Genomic DNA, 19,652 nt, shown 5'->3' with positions numbered 1-19,652 from the left:
TCGAGCAGAGGCAAGGTGAGCAAGGAAGCTACAGGCAAGAGGGAGCACGGGGTTTCCTGGGGATCCAGGAGGGACTCCGGAGAGTGCAAGTGAAAGTGAAGTAAGAAGGGTGGGCAGATAAGGGTCAGTGGGGGTTGGGGGGGGGGGAGGATGGGGTGGGGGGGCGGCACAGCCATTGTCCCAGTGTGCGGAGGAGCAGGAGGAGCAGGGTCCAGGTTCTCAGCTGGGAGACGCCAGGGACTTGAGATCTCCAGCTTTTCATTGTGTTTTCACCAGGACGTAGATTCAGCAACTACGAGTAAGGGGGGCAGAGCTTGGGGTAGGGTGCTGGTTCAGGACTTACTGCCATGGGATCCCAGGTAGGATGAGCCAGTGCAAGCCAAGCATGGTGGCACGTGACTCTCACTTCAGTACTTGGGGGACTGAGACAAAGAGGATTATGGGTTCAAGGACAGCTAGGACAGCATAGGGAGACTCTGCCTCAAAAGTGACCCAGTGGCAGGGTCATCAAGATGGGTCAGGAGGTTAAGGCACTCGCTTCCAAGGCTAATGACCTGAGTTTGATCACTGGGATACACAGGGCACATGTATGCACAGATGTACCATACATACATATATACACATATACATACATACATACTACATACACGGAAAGTGAAAATCCCGCAGGACAACTTTTTACCTAATTGTCAAGAAGACACAATGGTTGGGTTGAAGTGGTACACACCTTTAATCCCAGCACTTGGGAGACAGAGGCAGGCGGATCTCTGAGATAAGGTCAGCCTGTTCTACAGAGTGAGTTTTTGTCACGCTAGAGATGGAACTCCAGGCCACAAGCCTACTAGGCATCACTCTACAATCTACCTAGAGCACTGCCCCACCCTTTTTTGTTTTGTTTTGTTTTGTTTTTGTTAAGACAAGATCTTGCCATGTACTGCAGCTGGCTTGCAGCTCAGTCTTCCTTCTCTCCCTCCCAAATAGAGTGTATAGGAGAGCCTTACCACGTCCCGTGGTTTTGTAATCTTTATCCCTGCCTGAGCATATAATCGTTTGGTTGGTTGGTTGGTTGGGTTTTTTTGTTTTTTGTTTTTCCAGACAGGGTTTCTCTGTGTAGCCCTGACTGTCCTAGACTCACTCTGTAGACCAGGCTGGCCTTGAACTCACAGCGATCTGCCTGTCTCCGGAGTGCTGGGACTAAAGGCGTATGCCAAGACAGCATAGGGAAACTCTGTGTCAAAAAATGAGGAGGAGGAGGAGGAGGAGGAGGAGGAGGAGGAGGAGGAGAAGAAGGAGAAGAAGAAGGAGGAGGAAGAGGAGGAGGAGGAGGAGAAGAAGAAGGAGAAGGGTTTGTCCATTCAGTCTCAAGGGCCTCAGCCCATGGTCACTTGGCTTCATTGCTGCTGGGCTGTGGGGAGGCTGGACATCACTTTGGGCACATGTGGCAGAGCCAGGGAGCTTACCTCATCACAGACAGGAAGCAGAAAGGCAGGAAGGGGCTAGGGCTGGATATAGCCCCAAGATGACGCATTCACTGACCTATTTCCTTCAGCTAGGTCTATCTCCTAAAGTTTGCGTCACCTTCCAGAATGACAACACAGGCTGGGGACCAGCCCTAACACTAGAGCCTGTGATGACACTTTAAAAATGTCACAGGAAGGCACATAGATTCCCACAAAGAAGACTAAGTGACTGGTGTGCCACAAGGACCTTGGCCTCTCATAGAGTAAGACCAGGCACGTTAATTACATGGATTACCCAGACCAGGAGTTTCTATTTGTGCCAGCCAGATGCCACCACTATAGTCACCGAGCCACTCTCTAGGGCTGACCCTCCACCTATTCGACCAATCGGCTGCTGGCACAAGGATAGACACAGGCCCTTAAATCTCACATACCCTGTTCCTGAGGAACTTACTGTGGGGAAAAGGACCATCGTGGGGGTCAGACAGCCCTAGGAGTGGCTCCAGTCATATCAGGGAATGCTCACACAACTGCAGCGTCTTGGCCATCTCGGTATTTTCAACTGAAAACTGGGTGACACCTTTGTGTCACAGGGCTCTTAGAAGGGACCGCACATAAAGACCCAGGCCATAGCACATGCTCAATAAATAACCAGTTCCCTTTCCACATATACATAAAATATTCAGAAGGGCGGTCACACAGGCAAACCAGTGCGAGTATACAAGGGCATGCAAGAGACCATTTGCAGATAGGTGTCCTAAGGAACGTTTACAGAGAGATTCTCTGGCCCCTAGTGAAAAAAGAGTGGGAGTGGGTGATCTAGTCCCCACCTGCTCAGATTTTCAGCTGGCGCATAGAATCTAGCCAGTAAGAGCCAAGAAAAGTCAGCTATCCCTTTGCTCCCATCCCTAGCCCCCAAAATACACACACACACACACACACACACACACACACACACACACACACACAGTGTTTGATCACTGGGATATACATGGCACATGTATGCACAGATGCTATATATATATATATACATACATACATACTACGTACAAGGAAAATGAAAATCCCGAAGGACAACTTTTTACCTAATTGTCGAGGAGACACAATGGTTGGGTTGAAGTGGCGCACGCCTTTAATCCCAGCACTTGGGAGGCAGAGGCAGGCGGATCTCTGCCTACGGGCCCACAGCTTCTCCTTCTCAACGGGCCATCCTGACTTTAGGTAAAGAATATTGCATGGCTCATTGCCGTCATACCAGGACAAGAAAGGAGGGGACCTTGGGGCCAAGCCAGTGTGGATACAAAGCTATGCCTTAGGCAGTAGCAGGAGACCCTGCTGGAAGAGGCTGGATGAATGAATGAGAGCTGATCAGTTGTCAGGGAAGTTTCCCTTGTTTCCCATTGATACTCAGGGCCCCCTTGCTGGGTGGCTCTCCTGTGCCCGTGCCCTCACCATCTATCTGTGCCTGAAGTCTGTTTTCTCACTCACATACTCTTCGCTCTCCCTACCTCATTTTCCCTGCTGCTGTTCAGCCAGTTTTATACCTTTCTCCATCATTTTCTTCTTCTTGAGACAGGGTCTCCCCCACGTAGCCCAGGCTGGTCTGAAACTTACCACGTAGACCAGGCTAGCCTCAAGTTCTCAATCTTCCTGCCTCCCAGCGCTGGGAGTACAGGTGTGCACGTTACATCTGCCTTCCACAGTCTCCACCATTACATTTGGCCCCTCTATGACAACCCATGTCAACGGCATGCCCCAGCCAGCATGCTCACTCTTTCTTTCTTTCCTTTCTTTTCTTTTATTCTTTCTCATGCAATAAACACTGTTTCTAATAGTTCCTCTTTCCTCACACACACACCAACCCTGTAGCACAAGACACTGTCAGTTTAGCCTGTTTAATACTGAGCTCCCAGAACGCTTCCTGCAGTCTGGAGAGATGGCTCAGCTGTTAAACATTAGGCGCAAAACCAGAAGACAGAGCAGGGGGCCCGATGAAGCCGTGGCTTCCTAGCAGACACCTTCACCTTTGTCATCCTGGTGGGGGACTCATGTCTGAGCTAATACAGAGAGAGACTCTTGCCTTGAGGCCTGAGGTAGAGAAGGCTGAATCTGGGTCAGTGGAAAAGGAAATCTGATAAACTTATTCAGGCTCAGCCACCATTCCCCCCCCCCTCCCTCCTCCCTCCCTCCTTCCCTCCCTTCCTCCCAAGCAATTTGTATCTCCAATCAGAGTCAGAGAGCAGCCTGAGTTCAGGTTCAGTAGCAGAGTTGGTCCATTCAGTTCTACGCATCTGAGGGGCCTTGAGATGCAGTGGAAGACGATGAAGAATTAACAACAAGGCCTCCAGCCACCTTGCTTATTACATGGGACTCCAAGACCTGGAATACGAAGGTAACTTTGCTCTGGGTGACAGGACATGTTAGCCAGTGCTCAAGCCGCAGGTCACTATGTGAGTTAGGATTCTGCTTCAGTCTGCCCACCTGCCATGGGGGCGTGGCCCTACCCAAGATTATAAGAGGCCGAGCACCCCCCCTCTCTCTCTGGGGTACCCCCTCTTCCTCCTTTCCTTCCGTTCCCCCCCCCTTTCCTTTTCTCTCCATGCTTACTTAATAAGCCTTATATAATCTAATATATGTTGCCTGGCATCTTATTATCTTATTTTTTTAAATTATAAAAATGTGTCCCTGTGATTCCTGCAGCAGCTGACTGGGCCTGTGTAGTCACAGTGGTGCGAACACAGCAAGCACTCCAAGAGCAACGGAAGCTGCCTTCTGAGAATATTGACGTTGTCACTGTTCCAGCTGGGAAAACTTTACCCCCAAGGTTAGGCCAACTTCTGCATTTCTTCTTTTGAGGTCTCCCAGGCCTGTCTCTCCTTTGACCTCCCCTTCCTTCTCCCGGAAACCTCCCTGACTCCTGCCTAGAACGCACAGCTTGCACGTTTGTCTTAGTCACCTGCAAAGGCTGAGGAACCCCACTGAAGGCATCGTTCGAGGGTCAAGATGGATGCCACCACTCACGAACCAAGAAAGCACGGAGGGTTTTGTCGCTCACAGAATGGCAATCTCTCAGGACGGCGGCTCTCAAACTTGAGAGCTTGAGAGCCAGGAAGGAAGATAATGTGGATTTTTCACTGTGGTTGGTGTGTGTGTGTGTGAGAGAGAGAGGGAGAGACTGTTCACTCAGGGAGGGCCTCCAGGACTCTTCTTCCCTTAGACAATAAGAGGAGGCCCCATCCATTCTTGTGGCCTTGTCTGTGTGTGAGCCATAAGGAGAGAGAACCAGGGGGAGGCTTAAAGGCCCCGTCCATCAAAAGCAGAGCTGTGGCCCATCATTTCACATGCATCCTGTGTCTCTAGGCTGGTCCATTCTGCATGGGGGAGAGCTGACGGTACAAAGTCAACTGGAAGGCCGAGATGAGGCGGGCCCTGGAGATAAACTGCCCAGGAACGAAGAGTCTCAGCCCTGCAGCATGGAACGGCGAGTTCTCTCTCCAGATCTCCAGCCCAGACTCAGGCAGTCCCGGTCTCCCTCCACTCCAGTCCATCCCTCCCCCTCCCCCCCCAATCCCCCAGAGGCCTGTCTCACACTTCCCACATTCCTCAGCTGGGTCTGTCTTCTACCAGTCTTCCAGCTCCTGCTCCCACGTTCCCTCTTGGACACTCCTTTAGACTGGAAACGCCAGCCCTCATCCCTTTCCTGCTCCTGCTCCCCAGATCGGACATGATGGTCCTTCCTGTTTGGGATGGTTTACTAGATAAGGCCTGGCGGGGAGCCCATCTGTCATCATCACATGACCCAAAGTTATTTTGGGTAGAACTCCTGCCTATACCAAGTGTCCACCCTGGCCCTCCTGGCCCTGGCTGCTGACATTCCTCCAGGAATAGGGCCAAGGACCAAGGGAACTATCCAGAAGGGCAAATGCAACAGCTCAACTTCCATCCAGCTTCCTGTTTCTTGACCCCAGATGTCTTCAGTAGCTCTAGCCCACAAGTCGAACCATGAGAGAGACTGAGGGGCCCTGGAAGGCACAGCTCCGACTAATACTGTTCTAAGGGCAGACAGGGACAAGTATCTGCTCCCAAATGCCACAGAGAAAAGTGTTATCACAGCTGCTTTTGTTTAGGTATGTCTGACTGCCTGAACAACATCTGCCTGGAGTTTGTCTCTTAAAGATACAGCTGTGGCCAGTAGCTTCCATTCCCAGCACTGACTTCCCTTAAGATGTATGCTTTTGGCCATCCACGTACACTCCTTTAGCCTTGAGGCAAACAAGGAGGCCAACCCTGACTTTCACGGGGAGCCTGGAAAGATGAAATGAGTCTGCCTCTGAAGCAACTTGTAAGCTGTGAAGCCAGTCTTTGGAGGGCACTCCCCAGGCTCCGATTCGGATGCTGTGCTCCTAACTGTACGTGGTTAAGGATGCGAGGCTAGCCTGAGCTACATAGTAAAAATCACGCCAGGCAGGCAAGATGCTTCAGCAGGCAAAGCACTTGCCATGGGAGCCTGGCAACCTGAGTTCGACCTCAAGACTCATGTAAAAGTGGAAGGGAAGAACCACTGATCCCACGAGGCTGTCCTGACTTCCATATGCATACTGTTGTATGCTCTTTATGTATATGTGTGTGTACACACACACACACACATATGTATATGATCTATTTGTTTATTTAATGTAGGGGAGTGCTCTATCTGTACACCAGAAGAAGCCATCTGATCCCATCATATGTGCTTGTGAGCCACCATGTGGTTGCTGGGAATTGAACTCAGGACCTCTGGAAGAGTAGCCTTTGTGCTTAACCACAGAACTATCTCTCCAGCTCCATTGCATATGCTATAGAGTGTGGACTTTGCCGCCTATGGCTTACATCTCTGGGGCGTTTTCTTTCTTCCCCTCTGGCCAGAACACTGCAGTCCGCTCTATCTCCTGGGACTACTAGTTCCTATATGTTCCTAAAACCTGCTTTTTCTCCTGAGCTAAACAGCACAGCGGCGAATAGCCATTAGTTTATACGCAAAGACAAGGGAACAGTGTTACAAACGTCATGGGATCTTCTGGTACCTGCGAAGCTTAAGGAAGATAGATTGCTTAGCTGTTACCATTTTAACCATTTAGGCGGGGCATCCAGTTAGAATTCACTATGCCAGGCAAAGGGGAGGGAAATAGTTAAGTAATGGCTGAGGACAATCCCAAAGGAGAGGCCCCCATCACTCTCAGTCTCACCAAAATCTGACTTGTCCTAAGTGTTAACCGTTAGCATGGTGGCTAAGAAGGGTTCCGGGGTTAGATACTGTGCTATTAGAATTCTAGCCATGTGGCCTTAGGCAACTTGCTTAACTTCCCATCTTAAAGCCGAGATAACACCTTGATGAGTGCTATGAGGATTCAATAATTGTGGAACATGCCGTCCAGCAGGTCACCTCTGCTCTCATGTCTTTCTTTTTAACTCCAGACTCATCTGGGCTGCTTCTGCACCAATAAGGGGGTGCACTTGGGGGCTGCAAAGGAATTTAAACTTTCTTTCTGCAGGAAGAGCTGACCAGGGCTGTGTCTGACTGTAGGGACAGCCCCACTCCCACATGTAAATGGAGTGACGTGCACAGACCCGGATTTACATGCGTTACATGGTGGGAGCAATGACCAGGGGCAAGTGGATCTCTGGGAGTTTGAGGGAGTTCCAGGACAGCCATGTCAGGAGCTGTCATTAGCAAAAGGGCAGTATTGCCTCTACCCATAAGGCTGCACCTTTGGGTAGAAGGTCATTCGTGTGGAAATGAGCCCCTTCTAAGGTCAGGCTGCATAGACAAAGACTCAAGCCCAGAATGCTCTGGCTTCTCATACACAAGAGCATAATCCCATTGGATGGGTCCATTTTCTGCTTTTCCTTTTCCTTGTTGTATGTATGTGACTGTGTTGTATGTATGTATGTTTGTGACCATGTTGTATGTATGATGTATGTGACCAAAAGTTATTGACTTGAAAAAGTAGTATTTGTAAACAGTTAACATAGCTCCTGAGGCATTTGGTGTTTTCTTTTTCTTTTTTCTTTTTTCTTTTTTGGTTTTGCGAGACAGGGTTTCTCTGTGTAGCCTTGGCTGTCCTGGACTCTCTTTGTAGACCAGGCTGGCCTCGAACTCACAGCGATCCACCTGCCTGTGCCTCCCGAGTGCTGGGATTAAAGGCATGGGCCACCACGCCCGGCGTTGGTGTTTTCTTATAAGAACATATAGAACCCTCGTGGTGGTGGCGCGTGCCTTTTGGGTTTGTTTGTTTTTTGAGACAGGGTTTCTCTGTGTAGCCTTGGCTGTCCTGGACTAACGTTGTAGACCAAGCTGTCCTTGAACTCACAGTGATCTGCTTGCCTCTGCCTCCTTAGTGCTGGGATTGATTAAAGGCGTGCGCCACCATGCCCCACCTTGAGAGGCAGAGACGGGGCGGATCTCTGTGAGTTTGAGGCCAGCCTGGTCTACAGAGGGAGTTCCAGGACAGCCAAGGTTATATACACAGAGAAATCCTGTCTCTAAAGAGCAAGCAAACAAGCAAAACTCCCAAAGAACATATAGAAAACGACGCTCAGGAGAAATTAGCCTTTGTTCTGCAATAGGGGAAATCTGAGTTAGATTCAAAACAAAGTCTGTAATGACCCTCTTGGAGTTCCCTTTCAGTTTGATTCTTTCCGGATAATGAGATCTTTGAGCCTAGCCCGCCTGTCTCCTAGTACGCAACTGCCCTTGGAGACAAATGCTGCCCTTTGCTAATTACAATTACTGATGAGTTGTCATCACCACTGCTAAATATCTGTCTGGCTTTGCGGAGGTGCTGGTTCCAGCTGGGATCAGGATAAAAGGAGGTGGGTGGGCATAACATCGAGAGCGCTTAGTACGAAGAAGAAAGTCCGGAGACCCGCAGTCACCTCTTAGGGACTCGCAGCGCTACAAAATTCGCACTCCAGGCAGCCAGGCACAGACTACCGTTCCCTGAAGAGCCAATGCCTGGTCTGTCCAGCCCGGACCTCGGTGCTGGCAGCTCCTTTAACGGCCATTCCAGTTGCAGTAGCAGAGAAGCGTCAGGCAAATCCCACCTCCGGCCCCGCCCTTCCAATCCGTCTTGCACCGAAGGCAGTGCTTCCTTGGCGAAGCAAGCTACAGGGAGGGGAAATCCAGGCTTTAAGGGCTACCGACAGGTGTCTGAGAGAGAAGGCGGAGTCGGGGTAGCAATGATGGAGAGGGAGGGGCGGCGCTGCCCCTTTAAGAGGCGGCGGCCGAGCAGGGACCTTTTCTCTTTCCCCGGAAGGAAAGCGGAGTCAGGACTGGGCGCGCAAGGTGGGGAGGTGCGGGACTGGGCGGTGGGGAGGCGGGGCGCGCGCCAGGGAGGATCCCTCCCTCCTGCCCTCCGGGCGGTCGAGGGTTTGCCTTTCCAGATCCTCCACTTAGCCGGAATCCAAAGAGCTAACACCGCCAAGGGGGCGCGGCCCAGACCATCTAGGATGTGGAGTGCCGGGGGCCGGGAACGGTGACCCGTCCACCGAACCAGCGTGAGAGTAGATCCACGGATCTGGAAAAAAGGATTGGAGAAGCGCCACCCCGGAGCAGACGTGAAACTGACCCGGACTAGAGCAAAAAAATCGCCGGGGACTCCCAGCGCTGCGGCGCTTGCGGTATCTGGTGTCCTCTGGCGGCGCGTGGAGCAGGTGAACTGTTCATCACCCCCCCATTGCTGAGTGAGCCCTCTTGTGCTTTTCGCCCGGCCCGTGCTCGCAGCCATGAGCCCCGGCCCCCGCCGCTGGCCCCGCGACCCTGGCTGGATGCTCCGCGTCCTGGCCTTGATGGTGGCGGCTAGCGACCGGCTCGCCTTCGCCTTCAACCTGGACACTCGATTCCTAGTAGTGAAGGAGGCGCTGAACCCCGGTAGCCTCTTCGGCTACTCGGTCGCCCTCCATCGGCAGACCGAGCGACAGCAGCGCTACCTGTAAGTCAGCCTTGCGGCGGTGAGGTGGGGTGCGAAAGGGGATCTGTGCGCAGATACCTGACCTAAGTGGGTCGAAGACCTGGGCCTGCTGCTGCTGCTGCTGCTGCTGCTGGCCTTTTCTTGTGAGGCAGAATTAAGGGGGCGGGTAAGCCAGCAGCCCTCCGATTGTGGGGCTTGGCGGGAAGTGGAGGACAGGGCCAGTAATCATGGCAAGTGCTGACTTGGCCAGAACCTGTCTAGACGCTACCGCTTCATGCCTCAGCCCTCTTGGGCGAGCAGAAGTAGGGTCTCTGTTGCCCAGCATCCTAACATTAGCTTCTCTTCCGGGCTGGGAGAACTCTGTAAAATAAACACCTATTACATCCCTCTTCCCCTCCTCCTGGGTAGAACCTGAGAATATATACGTTTAACCCCTCCATAACCCCCCCCCCCCATATTTAGCCTGTGGCCACAGCAGCCACGCCCTCTGCAGAACCAGGCTGGACCGCTTCTCAAGGGCTTGGCATTGCAGAGTGAGGTGATGAAGAGAGGCTGGGCGTTTGGAGCTGTCCAGAGGTTCCCTCTGACCCCTAGAGGCTCGGAGAGAAGAAGACAGAAGTGGCGCTGTCTTAAGCCTCCTCAGAGGCCAGAGCCCACCCGGAAGCAGCGGGGGGGGGGGGTGGGGGGGCGGGGGTGTACTCCCACCACACATCTCCCTGCATTCCACAGATTCATGTTGAGTCAGCAGCCCTGAGCGTGTTTGTTTTGGTTTGAAGAGGGAAATGGTGTTTTCTCTTTCTTCTGCTCTCCCCGCCACGCAAAGGGGAGGCGATTACATCCCCCGCCACCTGCCCCACTATGCACTCATGCCCAGGTGTCTGAGGGTTCTCTGCATGGCTTCTGTGTGCTGAGGCTGGCTGCCTGAGGGAAGAGAGGGTGGCGGGGGGGGGGGGGGGGGGGGGCGGGCGGGGGGGGCGGGGGGGCTGCCCAGGGAGGGACAGTGATGACCACACAGGCCCCCTTCTACCTTTTTTGAGCTGGGTGGCCTGCCAGGCATGTTCCTCCTACCTGGCCTCTGACGGTTACTAATTTAGAGGACACGGTCAGGTAGTGAGTAGTGTTGAAACCTCTCCCTGCTCTGACTGGGGCCTGTAGAAACTTGAGGGAGTTTGGAATGTTCAAAGTCCAACTTACTTCAGTCCCTGCCTCTGCCCTGCTGGCCCAGCCCCTGGCTGTGTACTGCCCACCTGGACTTAGCTTTTACCCTACCTGGCCCCTGCAAAAAGATAGGGCCACCACACCCTTCCACCCTGGCCGGGCAGATTTAACCTTCTACCTTGCTGAGGCCCCTGTGACAGAGAGTTGCTACAGCAGTGCCTTGGGCCTCCCCTATCCTAGCCCGGGACACGGTTTTCGGGTGTTCTGGGGTTGAAGGTGCGTGGCCTGAGCTAACACAGGAGAAGGGATTCTGCAACCCCTCCCCCTCTGCTCTGTGACCCTAAGGAAGATACTTCCCTCCCAAGGGGCAAGTTTCCCCCAGGATGAGGTTGTGCTTGGATCTATAGGCTCCTTCCTCCTCCCCTGGCCTGTGAGACCTACCTTGGCATTGTGGACGGAGAAGAAACTGAGTGTCCTTACTGCTGCCTTGACCTGACTTCTGACATGGTCTCTATCACGTGGAGCCATACTTTCTTCGGTCGTGGAGAACCCACCTTCTTAGTGTTAGTGGCACTTAAATGAGATGGTATGTCTAGAAAGGTCCTGGCATGTGTGCCCAGTTCTCCAGCGGGCACCAGAAGGCTCTGGGCCTGAGGCGGTTGACGGAGACGGACCTCTTTCACCTATGGGTCTTACTCAAGGGATAGGCTGCTGCTTTCCTCTCCTCTGCAGAGAATGCTGAAGCTGCTGGACCTCTGAGAGCAGGTGGCTCTGGCCAGATGGGTGTTCTCGCCTCTCCCGGAGCTGCTGCTTCTGTGGCTTGGCTGTCTTCACCTTATTGAACTCAGCTCTCCTGGCCCTTTTGGGAGAAGCAGCTGGGATCCACTACAGCCAGCTGTGTAGCCAGATGTGAACAGCTGCCTGAGTGTTCTAGGGAACTAACGTGTCAAACTGAAGCCTCAGATTTCTGTCAGAATCAAGTCCCCTTGGAAGAGCCGGGCGGCTCATGGTTTTTATTTTGGGGGAACCCTGAGAGTACATGCATGATCATGGGGTCGGGGCAGAGAGAGCATAGCTTCTTTGTTCTCAAAGACTTTGGGCCCAGAGTGTTAAAAACCCAAGACAGTCTCTGCTGCTTAGGACTTTTACCCCTATCCTGGGGTTCCTCACCCACAACCCAGGCACTCAGTATCTGATAGTAACAGTCTGGGGCAGTCGGGGTGGTGGTGATGGTAGCAGCACATGCCTTTAATCCCAGCACTCCAGGGGAGTAGACAGGTAGATCTCTGTGAGTTTGAGGCCAGTCTGGTCTACAGAGTGATTCCAGGACAGCCAGGGCTACATAGCGAAATCCTGTCTAGAAAGCAAGCAAACAAACAACTCAAAAGAACAAAAAGCAAAACAAAACAAAACTGGGACAGACCACCCACTTTGGATCTATCTATCTATCTATCTATCTATCTATCTATCTATCTATCTGAGATTGTCTGATTTGTTTATTTATCTATTTATTCTAGACAGCCCTGGCTGTCCTAGAACTCACTTTGTACAACAGGCTGGCCTCGAACTCAGAGATCCACAGAGATCCCCTGGCTCCCAAGCGGTGTCTGGCTCACTCTGGGCTTTTTGATGTTACATAAGGCCCCCTTAGAGGGAGAAGAGCTGCTCATTTGTGAGGTGGTTGCTGACCCTGTCCCTGCACCTGCACTGTTATTCCATCCTTCTCTGGCCTGACCTCATTGGCTGGGTGTGGGGGTTCCTCTGGGCCCCCTCCCTTTCCACCGTTGGAAGTGAGGGTGTCTGGGAAACCTGGGAGGGAGTGGCTCCTGGAAATGAGGTCATGCCTGAGGTAGGCGGGAGCCTGGCTTACCTGCTGTGCTCCCTGGGCAGGGCAGGTTCCTGGCAGCATTCAAGGCTCGTGCCAATAGAAATGGCACAGCAGCTGTGGCCGTGGCACAAAGCCTGAGTGTGGGTTATCTTTCTCTGCTGGCTCTCTCCAGTAGCCACTCTAGGCCAAAAGGCTTAAAAAAACGGGCACGAGGTAGAGGGGGCGCTGGTCTTGCGGGGGTGGGGTGGGGTGGGTGGGTGGCAGGGGAAGAAGCAGCAAAGTGCATCTGGTGGGGTGACACACACCTGTCATGCCAGCACTCAGAGAGGACCAGCAGTTTGCTCAAAGTCCAGGCTACACAGTAAGACCCTGTCTCAAAGAAAGGGTGATGGTGGAGGTCAGAGCATAACAAAAAAAAGGAGAGTAACGGGGACTGCGGCCAGACAACTAACTCAAAAGAACTGCCGTAAAGGGTCAAATATGGAATGCCTCCCGAAAAGCCAGGGAAAGAAATGAGAAAGTCGGTTTTATTCTTTCTCACCTAAGGCCTGCTAAGACCCCATTCTTCCATCTTTCTCATTCCTTCCTCCCTCTAGCTTGCTGCTCTGGCTTCAAGGGCTGAGTCACCAGGGGAGAGGGGGCTGGGTGGGCAGCGTGAGGAGGGGTAGAGGAGGATGGCGAGGGCTGCAGTTTCAGCTGCCATAGGAGAAGCCTCTGGGGAGGTGGCTAAATCAGGCAGCGGGGCATCGAGCTGGCCTCTAAGAACTGACCTCCCTCCCACTCAGACTGGCGCAGATATCGCCCCGCCTCCCGCTCCCACGCTTGGCATTGGAGGGGAACAGCCACCAAGACCCCCCCTCCCAAGGAAGGCCCTGGGGGCTCCCCCAAATCTCCCCAGAGGAGCCACCGCACATCTCCCTGAAATGAAAGTTGAATTGTATAGACTTTGAGCATCACTCCACCTGCAGAATCCTGAGGGCCTCTTCCGCTTTGGTGTGAGCCAGCCTGGTGCCCTGAACTCTCTTGGGTCCCATTTCCCAGCTTTCTCAGATAAATGCTATTTTCTGTTCAGCTAGTCTATTAGCTCTGAGCTGCTTGGGAGGAATGGAGGTACAGAGGGCCTGGCAGGGTGAGAGCCCCACTCCTTGCACTTGGAGCTCAGGGGCTCCCCAGAGGCCAGGAGGGGCCTTCTAGTTGGAGCCAAATGAACCGGTGAGGAGGCGGCTGTTGAGAGTTCTTGATCTTCCATTTCGCCCATCCATCTGCTTCCTGGGGTGCTCTCTGCTCCCCTCAGGCCAGCCTGACTCCAGGAGAGGGAGGTCCTACTTCCTGACAGCTCTACCTAGGCCACCCCTACTTGGCTTTGCCTCTCTGACTGTGGCTGAGTGGTGGGCTCAGTGGTGGTCTGGAGGAGGTCAGTTTTTAAATTTATTTTTTTTTTAAAACTCTGGACCCAGTAGTACTACTGGCTGTCTGTTTACATAATACTTTATATTTATTTCAATTTTACATACCAGGGAGGTCTGTCCCAGTCCTGGGATTCCTAACCCTGACCTTACATATACCTGGCTGTGGTTAAAAGGAACCCTCTGAAATGCCTTCCTCCTCTATCTGTGTGCTGGCCTCCGGCTGTAGACCACTGCATCCTGGGCTGGGAGCCAGAGGGCCTTAAAGGGCCTCAGAGCAGGCCCTGAGTAGGAACTAAAAATACTCCAGGGGGTGTGGGGGAGCTCCCAGTGGATTCTCTTAGGAGGGAGGAGCCTAGGTATTAGGAAATTGGCCCCTCCCCAGTCCCCACCAGTGGGCACAAGGCTGGCACCAGACAAGGGCAGGAATGCAAAGATTGCATGGGAGTTTTATTCTAATCCATCCATCGTTTGTGCTTGGCTCTGCCTGTTCCATGCCTCAGGCCGCTAAGAGGAAGGGTCCCTCAGTCCCTCCTGGTAGAGACAGGCTTGGGAAGCATGGGGACCCTGCCCCTCAGATACCCACGGAGAGAAAAGTTAGGTAGGACAGTGGCAGCCATAGTGGTAAGTACATCCATTATAATGTATGCTCTCCAGGGACCCCTTTCACCCACTGAAGCCTACAGCTCTTCCAGCCCATTGTAGCAGGCCCCCCCTTCAGCAGACACTAACCTTTCCCTCCTCTCCCCCAGGGACTGCCTGCCTGCCACCCTCGGGATGTGGAAGTCCCACTTCTGGTCACCCCTCATTCCTTCTAAACAATGAAGTCTGTCTTTTCTCCCTGTGTCAGGTTCCCTAAGCTGCAGTATTGGAATTCCAGGGTCCCTGGGGAAAGTCTGGAGTCAAGCTAGGGAACAGTGCTAGTACCACAAAAACCAAAACCAAAAACAAAACAAAACAAAACACCAGCATACGTGCTCACACCAACTGTGGCTTCTTTTTGTTTGTTTGTTTTTTGTTTTTCAAGACAGGGTTTCTCTGTGTAGCCTTGGCTGTCTTGGACTCACTTTGTAGACCAGGCTGGCCTTGAACTCACAACAATCTGCCTGCCTCTGCCTCCCAAGTGCTGAGATTAAAGGTATGCACCAACACTGCCTGGATCAACCATGGCTTCTTAAATCAGAGGGCCCTTTTGCTGGAGCCCATTTGTTTCCCCCAAATCCTGGAGTAGGGCACTCAGCTGAGATTCCCATTTTAGAGATGAGACACTCAAGACTCACAGGGCAAGGAAATCACTCAGTGCCAGTCCTAGAAGCAGGTCCCTAGCTCAGACTGAGGTATCCTGTCCCACAGGCACTGGCTTCCTTCTCTTTGTCCAGCATGGGAAGGGGGTAGGTGTGTGCCTGTGGTAAGCCTGGGGCGGTTAGGCAGGGACCCTTCCTGTCTTAAACAGAAGTTAGCTAATGGCCTGGCTGCTATTTCTATTCCCTTACCCCTCAGAAACACCACTATGTTTGGGAAAGCTTTGCCCCTGCCCCGAGGAACAGCAGGCACTGAAGGTGATGTCGGAGATGCAGGTGGTATGAGGTGCAGGCAAAGGTCCACCCACTTCCTAGTACCTCTAGGCAATGCATTCCTGACTCCTAGTAGGTGGAGGCACCCCAAGCCCCAGCATGCCCGGGCCCTGCCCTGCCTACACCCTGCCCGCCCTCGCTCCTGGGTCCAAAGCACGGCTGTAGGCCCAGCCATTGCTCAGCACTTCCAGACAGACTGGCCAGAGGCCTGGAGCCTGGGAGCCTCAGGACCATGGTGGTGTTGCTGGGCTGACACAGAAGGGCACCTGGGAAGTGCTGCCACCCAGGAGGCTGAGTTGGCAGGAAGGTGGCAGAGGACATGTTCCAAGCAGAGTATTGAAAGGCTACAGGGAGAAGATACAAGGAAAAGCTTGGTTCTGAAGCTGGACTGCCCCGGATACTAGTCACATAGCCTGTGGTAGTTGGAGAGCTTCTTTTACAGGGATAGTCTGAGATAGGATTTCAGGGCTGATCCCATGTCTGCTCTGGCTTAAGTCACCCCTTTGGTGTGGGATGAGGACTACCGAGTCCTAGCCCCCTTGTGGGGAACATCTTGGTCTCCCTAAAGGTGATTCTGGCGACAAGGTGGCAGATAACTCTTGTCCACTCCTTCTTACTGGAACTCTGTTCTTCAGCCATGCTGGAATCCAGCCCCACCCCATACCAGTGTGCTTATCTGGGGTGGGGGTGGGGCAAATGGAGGCATCACTCAGCTCACTTAGAAATCTGTGCCTCCTCGAGCTATGAGCTTGATAGTTTCCCCGAGGAGAAACCCAGGCTTCCAACAACTCACCGATCTCTTCTGCCTTCCCTGATGCCCTCAGCTCTTTTTTTTTTTTTTTTTTTTTTTTTTTTTTGGTTTTTCAAGACAGGGTTTCTCTGTGTAGCCTTGACTATCCTGGACTCGCTTTGTAGACCAAGCTGGCCTCAAACTCACAGCGATCCGCCTCCCTCTGCCTCCCGAGTGCTGGGATTAAAGGCCTGCGCCACCACCGCCCGGCTGCCCCCAGCTCTTGAACCCGTAACTGCCATTCCTTCATATCTGCCTTTACTTCTGAGGCCAAAGGATTCCTTCAAAAACCCAGATCTGGGGCTGGAAATGTATTTACCCAGCATTCTGGAAGCTCTGGGTTAAATTCCTAGCACTATGTAAAACTGGGCGTGATGGTACATACCTGAAAATCCAACATTTGAAAGCTGGAAGCAGTCGGGGCTCGGTGGCTCACACCTGTAATCCCAGCACTTGAGAGGCAGAGGCAGGCAGATTGTTGTGAGTTCAAGGCCAGCCTGGTCTAGAGTCCAGAACAGCCAGGGTTCCTCTGTCTTGAATGCCCCGCACCCACAAAAAGAAAGAAAGGTAGAAACAGGAGGATCAGAAGTCCAGGGTCACCTGTGGCTGATTAGGGAGTATCCTAGCCTCAGCTACATGAGGCCTTGTCTCCAAAAGAGAATGAAATGAGGAAAAAAAAAACCAACCCAAAACCAAGTGACCAAACAAAGATCTTGCCACCTCCTTCCCTGGGGTCCCTCTGTGGTTGCTTTAAGGCCTTTGTCATGACTGGTGTGCCTCCCCCAATGCTCTTCCTGGATTCTGGTTGTGCAGAGGGCCGGTGCCTGAATCACTGGCTTGCTCATGCTTCCTCTGGCCCTTGCACACATTGTACCCTTGTCTCGAGTGCCCTTCCTCCCCTTCTGCATCGGGTGACCCCTGGCCAATTGTCCTTAAACTCAGGCCAAGGCACCTTGTGTGCAGACCTCCATGTTATCCTTGTACGGTGCCTACCGAGTGTGTGGTTTCCCTGGCCTGCCTTCCTCTGTGGTGGGCTCTCTCTCACAGGACAGGGCTGAGATTTGTTCACGTCCCATCCCTATAACGTGCTGTGGAGTCCATGCCCAGTGAGTGTTGATGTGCACGTTGGCTGGAGGGAGGCTTTGTCAAGTCAGCCTGGCCTACTCCCCTCCCTTTCCCAGGCTTCTGGCTGGTGCTCCCCGGGACCTCGCCGTCGATGATGACTACACCAACCGGACTGGCGCTGTCTACCTGTGCCCCCTCAGCGCCTCCAAGAACGACTGTGAGCGAATGGACATCTCAGAGAGAAGTGAGAAGAGCCCGGGTTTGCGGGGGGGGGGGGGGGGGGCCCAGGGACAGAGCTTCGTCAGGAGCCTGGCAGCGGGAGCCCAAAGGGGAGATGCAAGGCCAGCTTGTTAGTAAGGCATGGCGGGTGGCTCATGGTCACTATTCCAACACTTGGAACTAAGGCAAGAAGACAGCAAGGTCAAGGCTAGCCTGGCCTACATAGTGAGTTCCAGGATAGCCTGAGATGTCTATGGAGACCTTGCCTCAAAAACAAAACCAAGCCAAAAAAGCAAAGCTGGTTTGCCTTCTTGTCCATCTGGGAAAGGGGGCACGGGGAAAAAAAAGGAAGGTCATATAGTGTGAGCTCAGAGCAGTGACAGACAGGACGTAGGGAGGAGGGAAAGCTGCCTTCAGGAGGCTTTGGACACTGGGATATGGGACGCAGGACCCTAGCTCATGATCGCTTGCATTCTTGCAGGTGACCCTGACCATCACATTATTGAGGACATGTGGCTTGGGGTGACTGTGGCCAGCCAAGGCCCCGCAGGTAGAGTCCTGGTAAGTGAACACTTTGCATCGCATCGTCTTCCCAGGGCCAGGGAGGGCAGCAGGGGAACCTCTGTGCATGGCTGGGGGCTTTGCAAATGCCCGTTTCTGTGGCCTCATGTCTTTACCAGCCTCTATGTTCCCTGCACACCGGGGAGAGGGCTGTCTGGCACTCCCCCAAGGCTGCACACGGCGTGGGTCCTGTGTGACCTGCATGGATGCTCACCAGTTGTGGGAAAGAGCAGAGAGAACTGGGAGGGAGGGGGAAAGGGCAGAGAGCGCCCCGGGCTGTTGGGCGCTGGCAGGCACTCCTTCCTGGGAGGCTGGCTGCCGGAAGAGGCACAGCCCTGGTGACCCTGGCTCACCCTGGCACTGATTTGAGTGCCACTCCCTGCTGTCAATTGTCACCTCCTTCTGCTGCTGACAATTCTTCAGCGTGCTCCCTCAATTTCAGAGACCCCGACTGACAGTACTTAGATTTATATAAAATTTACATATAGCGAAAAGGGCAGGTATTAGCTTTCTCCGAGCGTTGACTAATGATAAGCCTCTGTCAGTGATACCCATGAATGGCGTATTTATACCACTCCAGGAAGTTCTCTGAGCCTCCTCTGAGTGGTCACCACTCCTGCAGCCATCACTTCCGTGACTTCTGTCCTTTGAACACTATCAATAAGTTCCAGGTTGGCAATCGGCTTCCCCGAGCCCCCTCGCACCTACTGTGTTCCAAGCACCAGACATGTAGCAGAGCGTAAGGATACGATCATGTGAAATGCTGGCTGTGCTTTATAGCTGGGACATGGCAGAAAAAGCGAATTAGCAAGAGCAATGCCTGTGTAGCCCGGAGGCTGATTCAGAACACCCCCCCCCCACGTGAGATAGCGGCTCACTATGTAGCCCTGGCTGGCCTGGAACTCACTCTGTAGACCAGGCTGACTTAAAACTCAAGAGAACTGCCTGCCTCGGTCTCCCAGTGCTGGGATTCAAAGTGGGTGCCACCATGGCCGGCTCAGAATACTTTGTACATTTTTAGTTTGATTTTTGTGGGTTTATTTAATTTAATTTATTTATTTATTTGCTGTGTTTGGGATTAAACCCAGGGACTTGGAAATGCTAGGCAGTGCTCAAGGCTAAAGTAACTGTACTTTTCCACTGATTTTCCCCAATAAGTGTATATTATGCAGGGCTGGAGAGATGGCTCAGCATTTACAAATGCTGGCTGCTCTTTCAGAGGGCCTGGGTTCAATTCCCAGCACCCACATAGCAACTCAAGACAATGTATAACTCAGGTTCCAGGGGGATCTGATGCCCTCTTCTGGCTTCTGCAGGCACCAAGCATGCACACGGTACACATACATTCAGGCAAAAAACCTATACACAAAAAATAAGATACAACTTTTTAAAAAGTTACTATATGAGAAGACTGTGGACTTTTGCTTGGTGTATAGTAAGTGGGTGGTTATTGTGCACACCTTTAGTCCCAGCACTAGAGAGGCTTAGGCAGGTGGTTCTCTGAGTTCAAGGCCAGCCTGGTCTACATAGTGAGTTCCAGGACAGCTAGGACTACAGAGAAACACTGCCTCAAAAAACAAAAACAAACAAACAAACAAAAACCCTGTCTTTATTAATGCTGTTATTATTCTTATTCTTATTA

General features: G+C 52.7%; 1 protein-coding gene across 2 annotated transcripts in view; it reads left to right on the top strand.

The window, feature by feature from the left end:
- Positions 1-8,987: 8,987 nt before the first annotated feature.
- ITGA3 (integrin subunit alpha 3) overlaps positions 8,988-19,652 on the top strand; it is a 34,675-nt gene continuing 24,010 nt past the window's right edge. For both annotated transcript variants that reach the window (XM_084748975.1, XM_084748976.1), the window contains exons 1-3: positions 8,988-9,430; positions 17,347-17,474; positions 17,931-18,010. In XM_084748975.1, the coding sequence (XP_084605101.1) occupies positions 9,225-9,430; positions 17,347-17,474; positions 17,931-18,010 (414 nt within the window). In that variant the 5' untranslated portion in view covers positions 8,988-9,224. The remainder of the gene's footprint in view (positions 9,431-17,346; positions 17,475-17,930; positions 18,011-19,652) is intronic.

Source organism: Acomys minous (assembly GCF_964271855.1).
Source record: "Acomys minous genome assembly, chromosome: 12".
In the NCBI taxonomy this organism is placed as follows: domain Eukaryota; kingdom Metazoa; phylum Chordata; class Mammalia; order Rodentia; family Muridae; genus Acomys; species Acomys minous.
The sequence above is the reverse complement of the archived record's forward strand: the minus strand, read 5'-3'. Positions and strand labels throughout refer to the sequence as shown.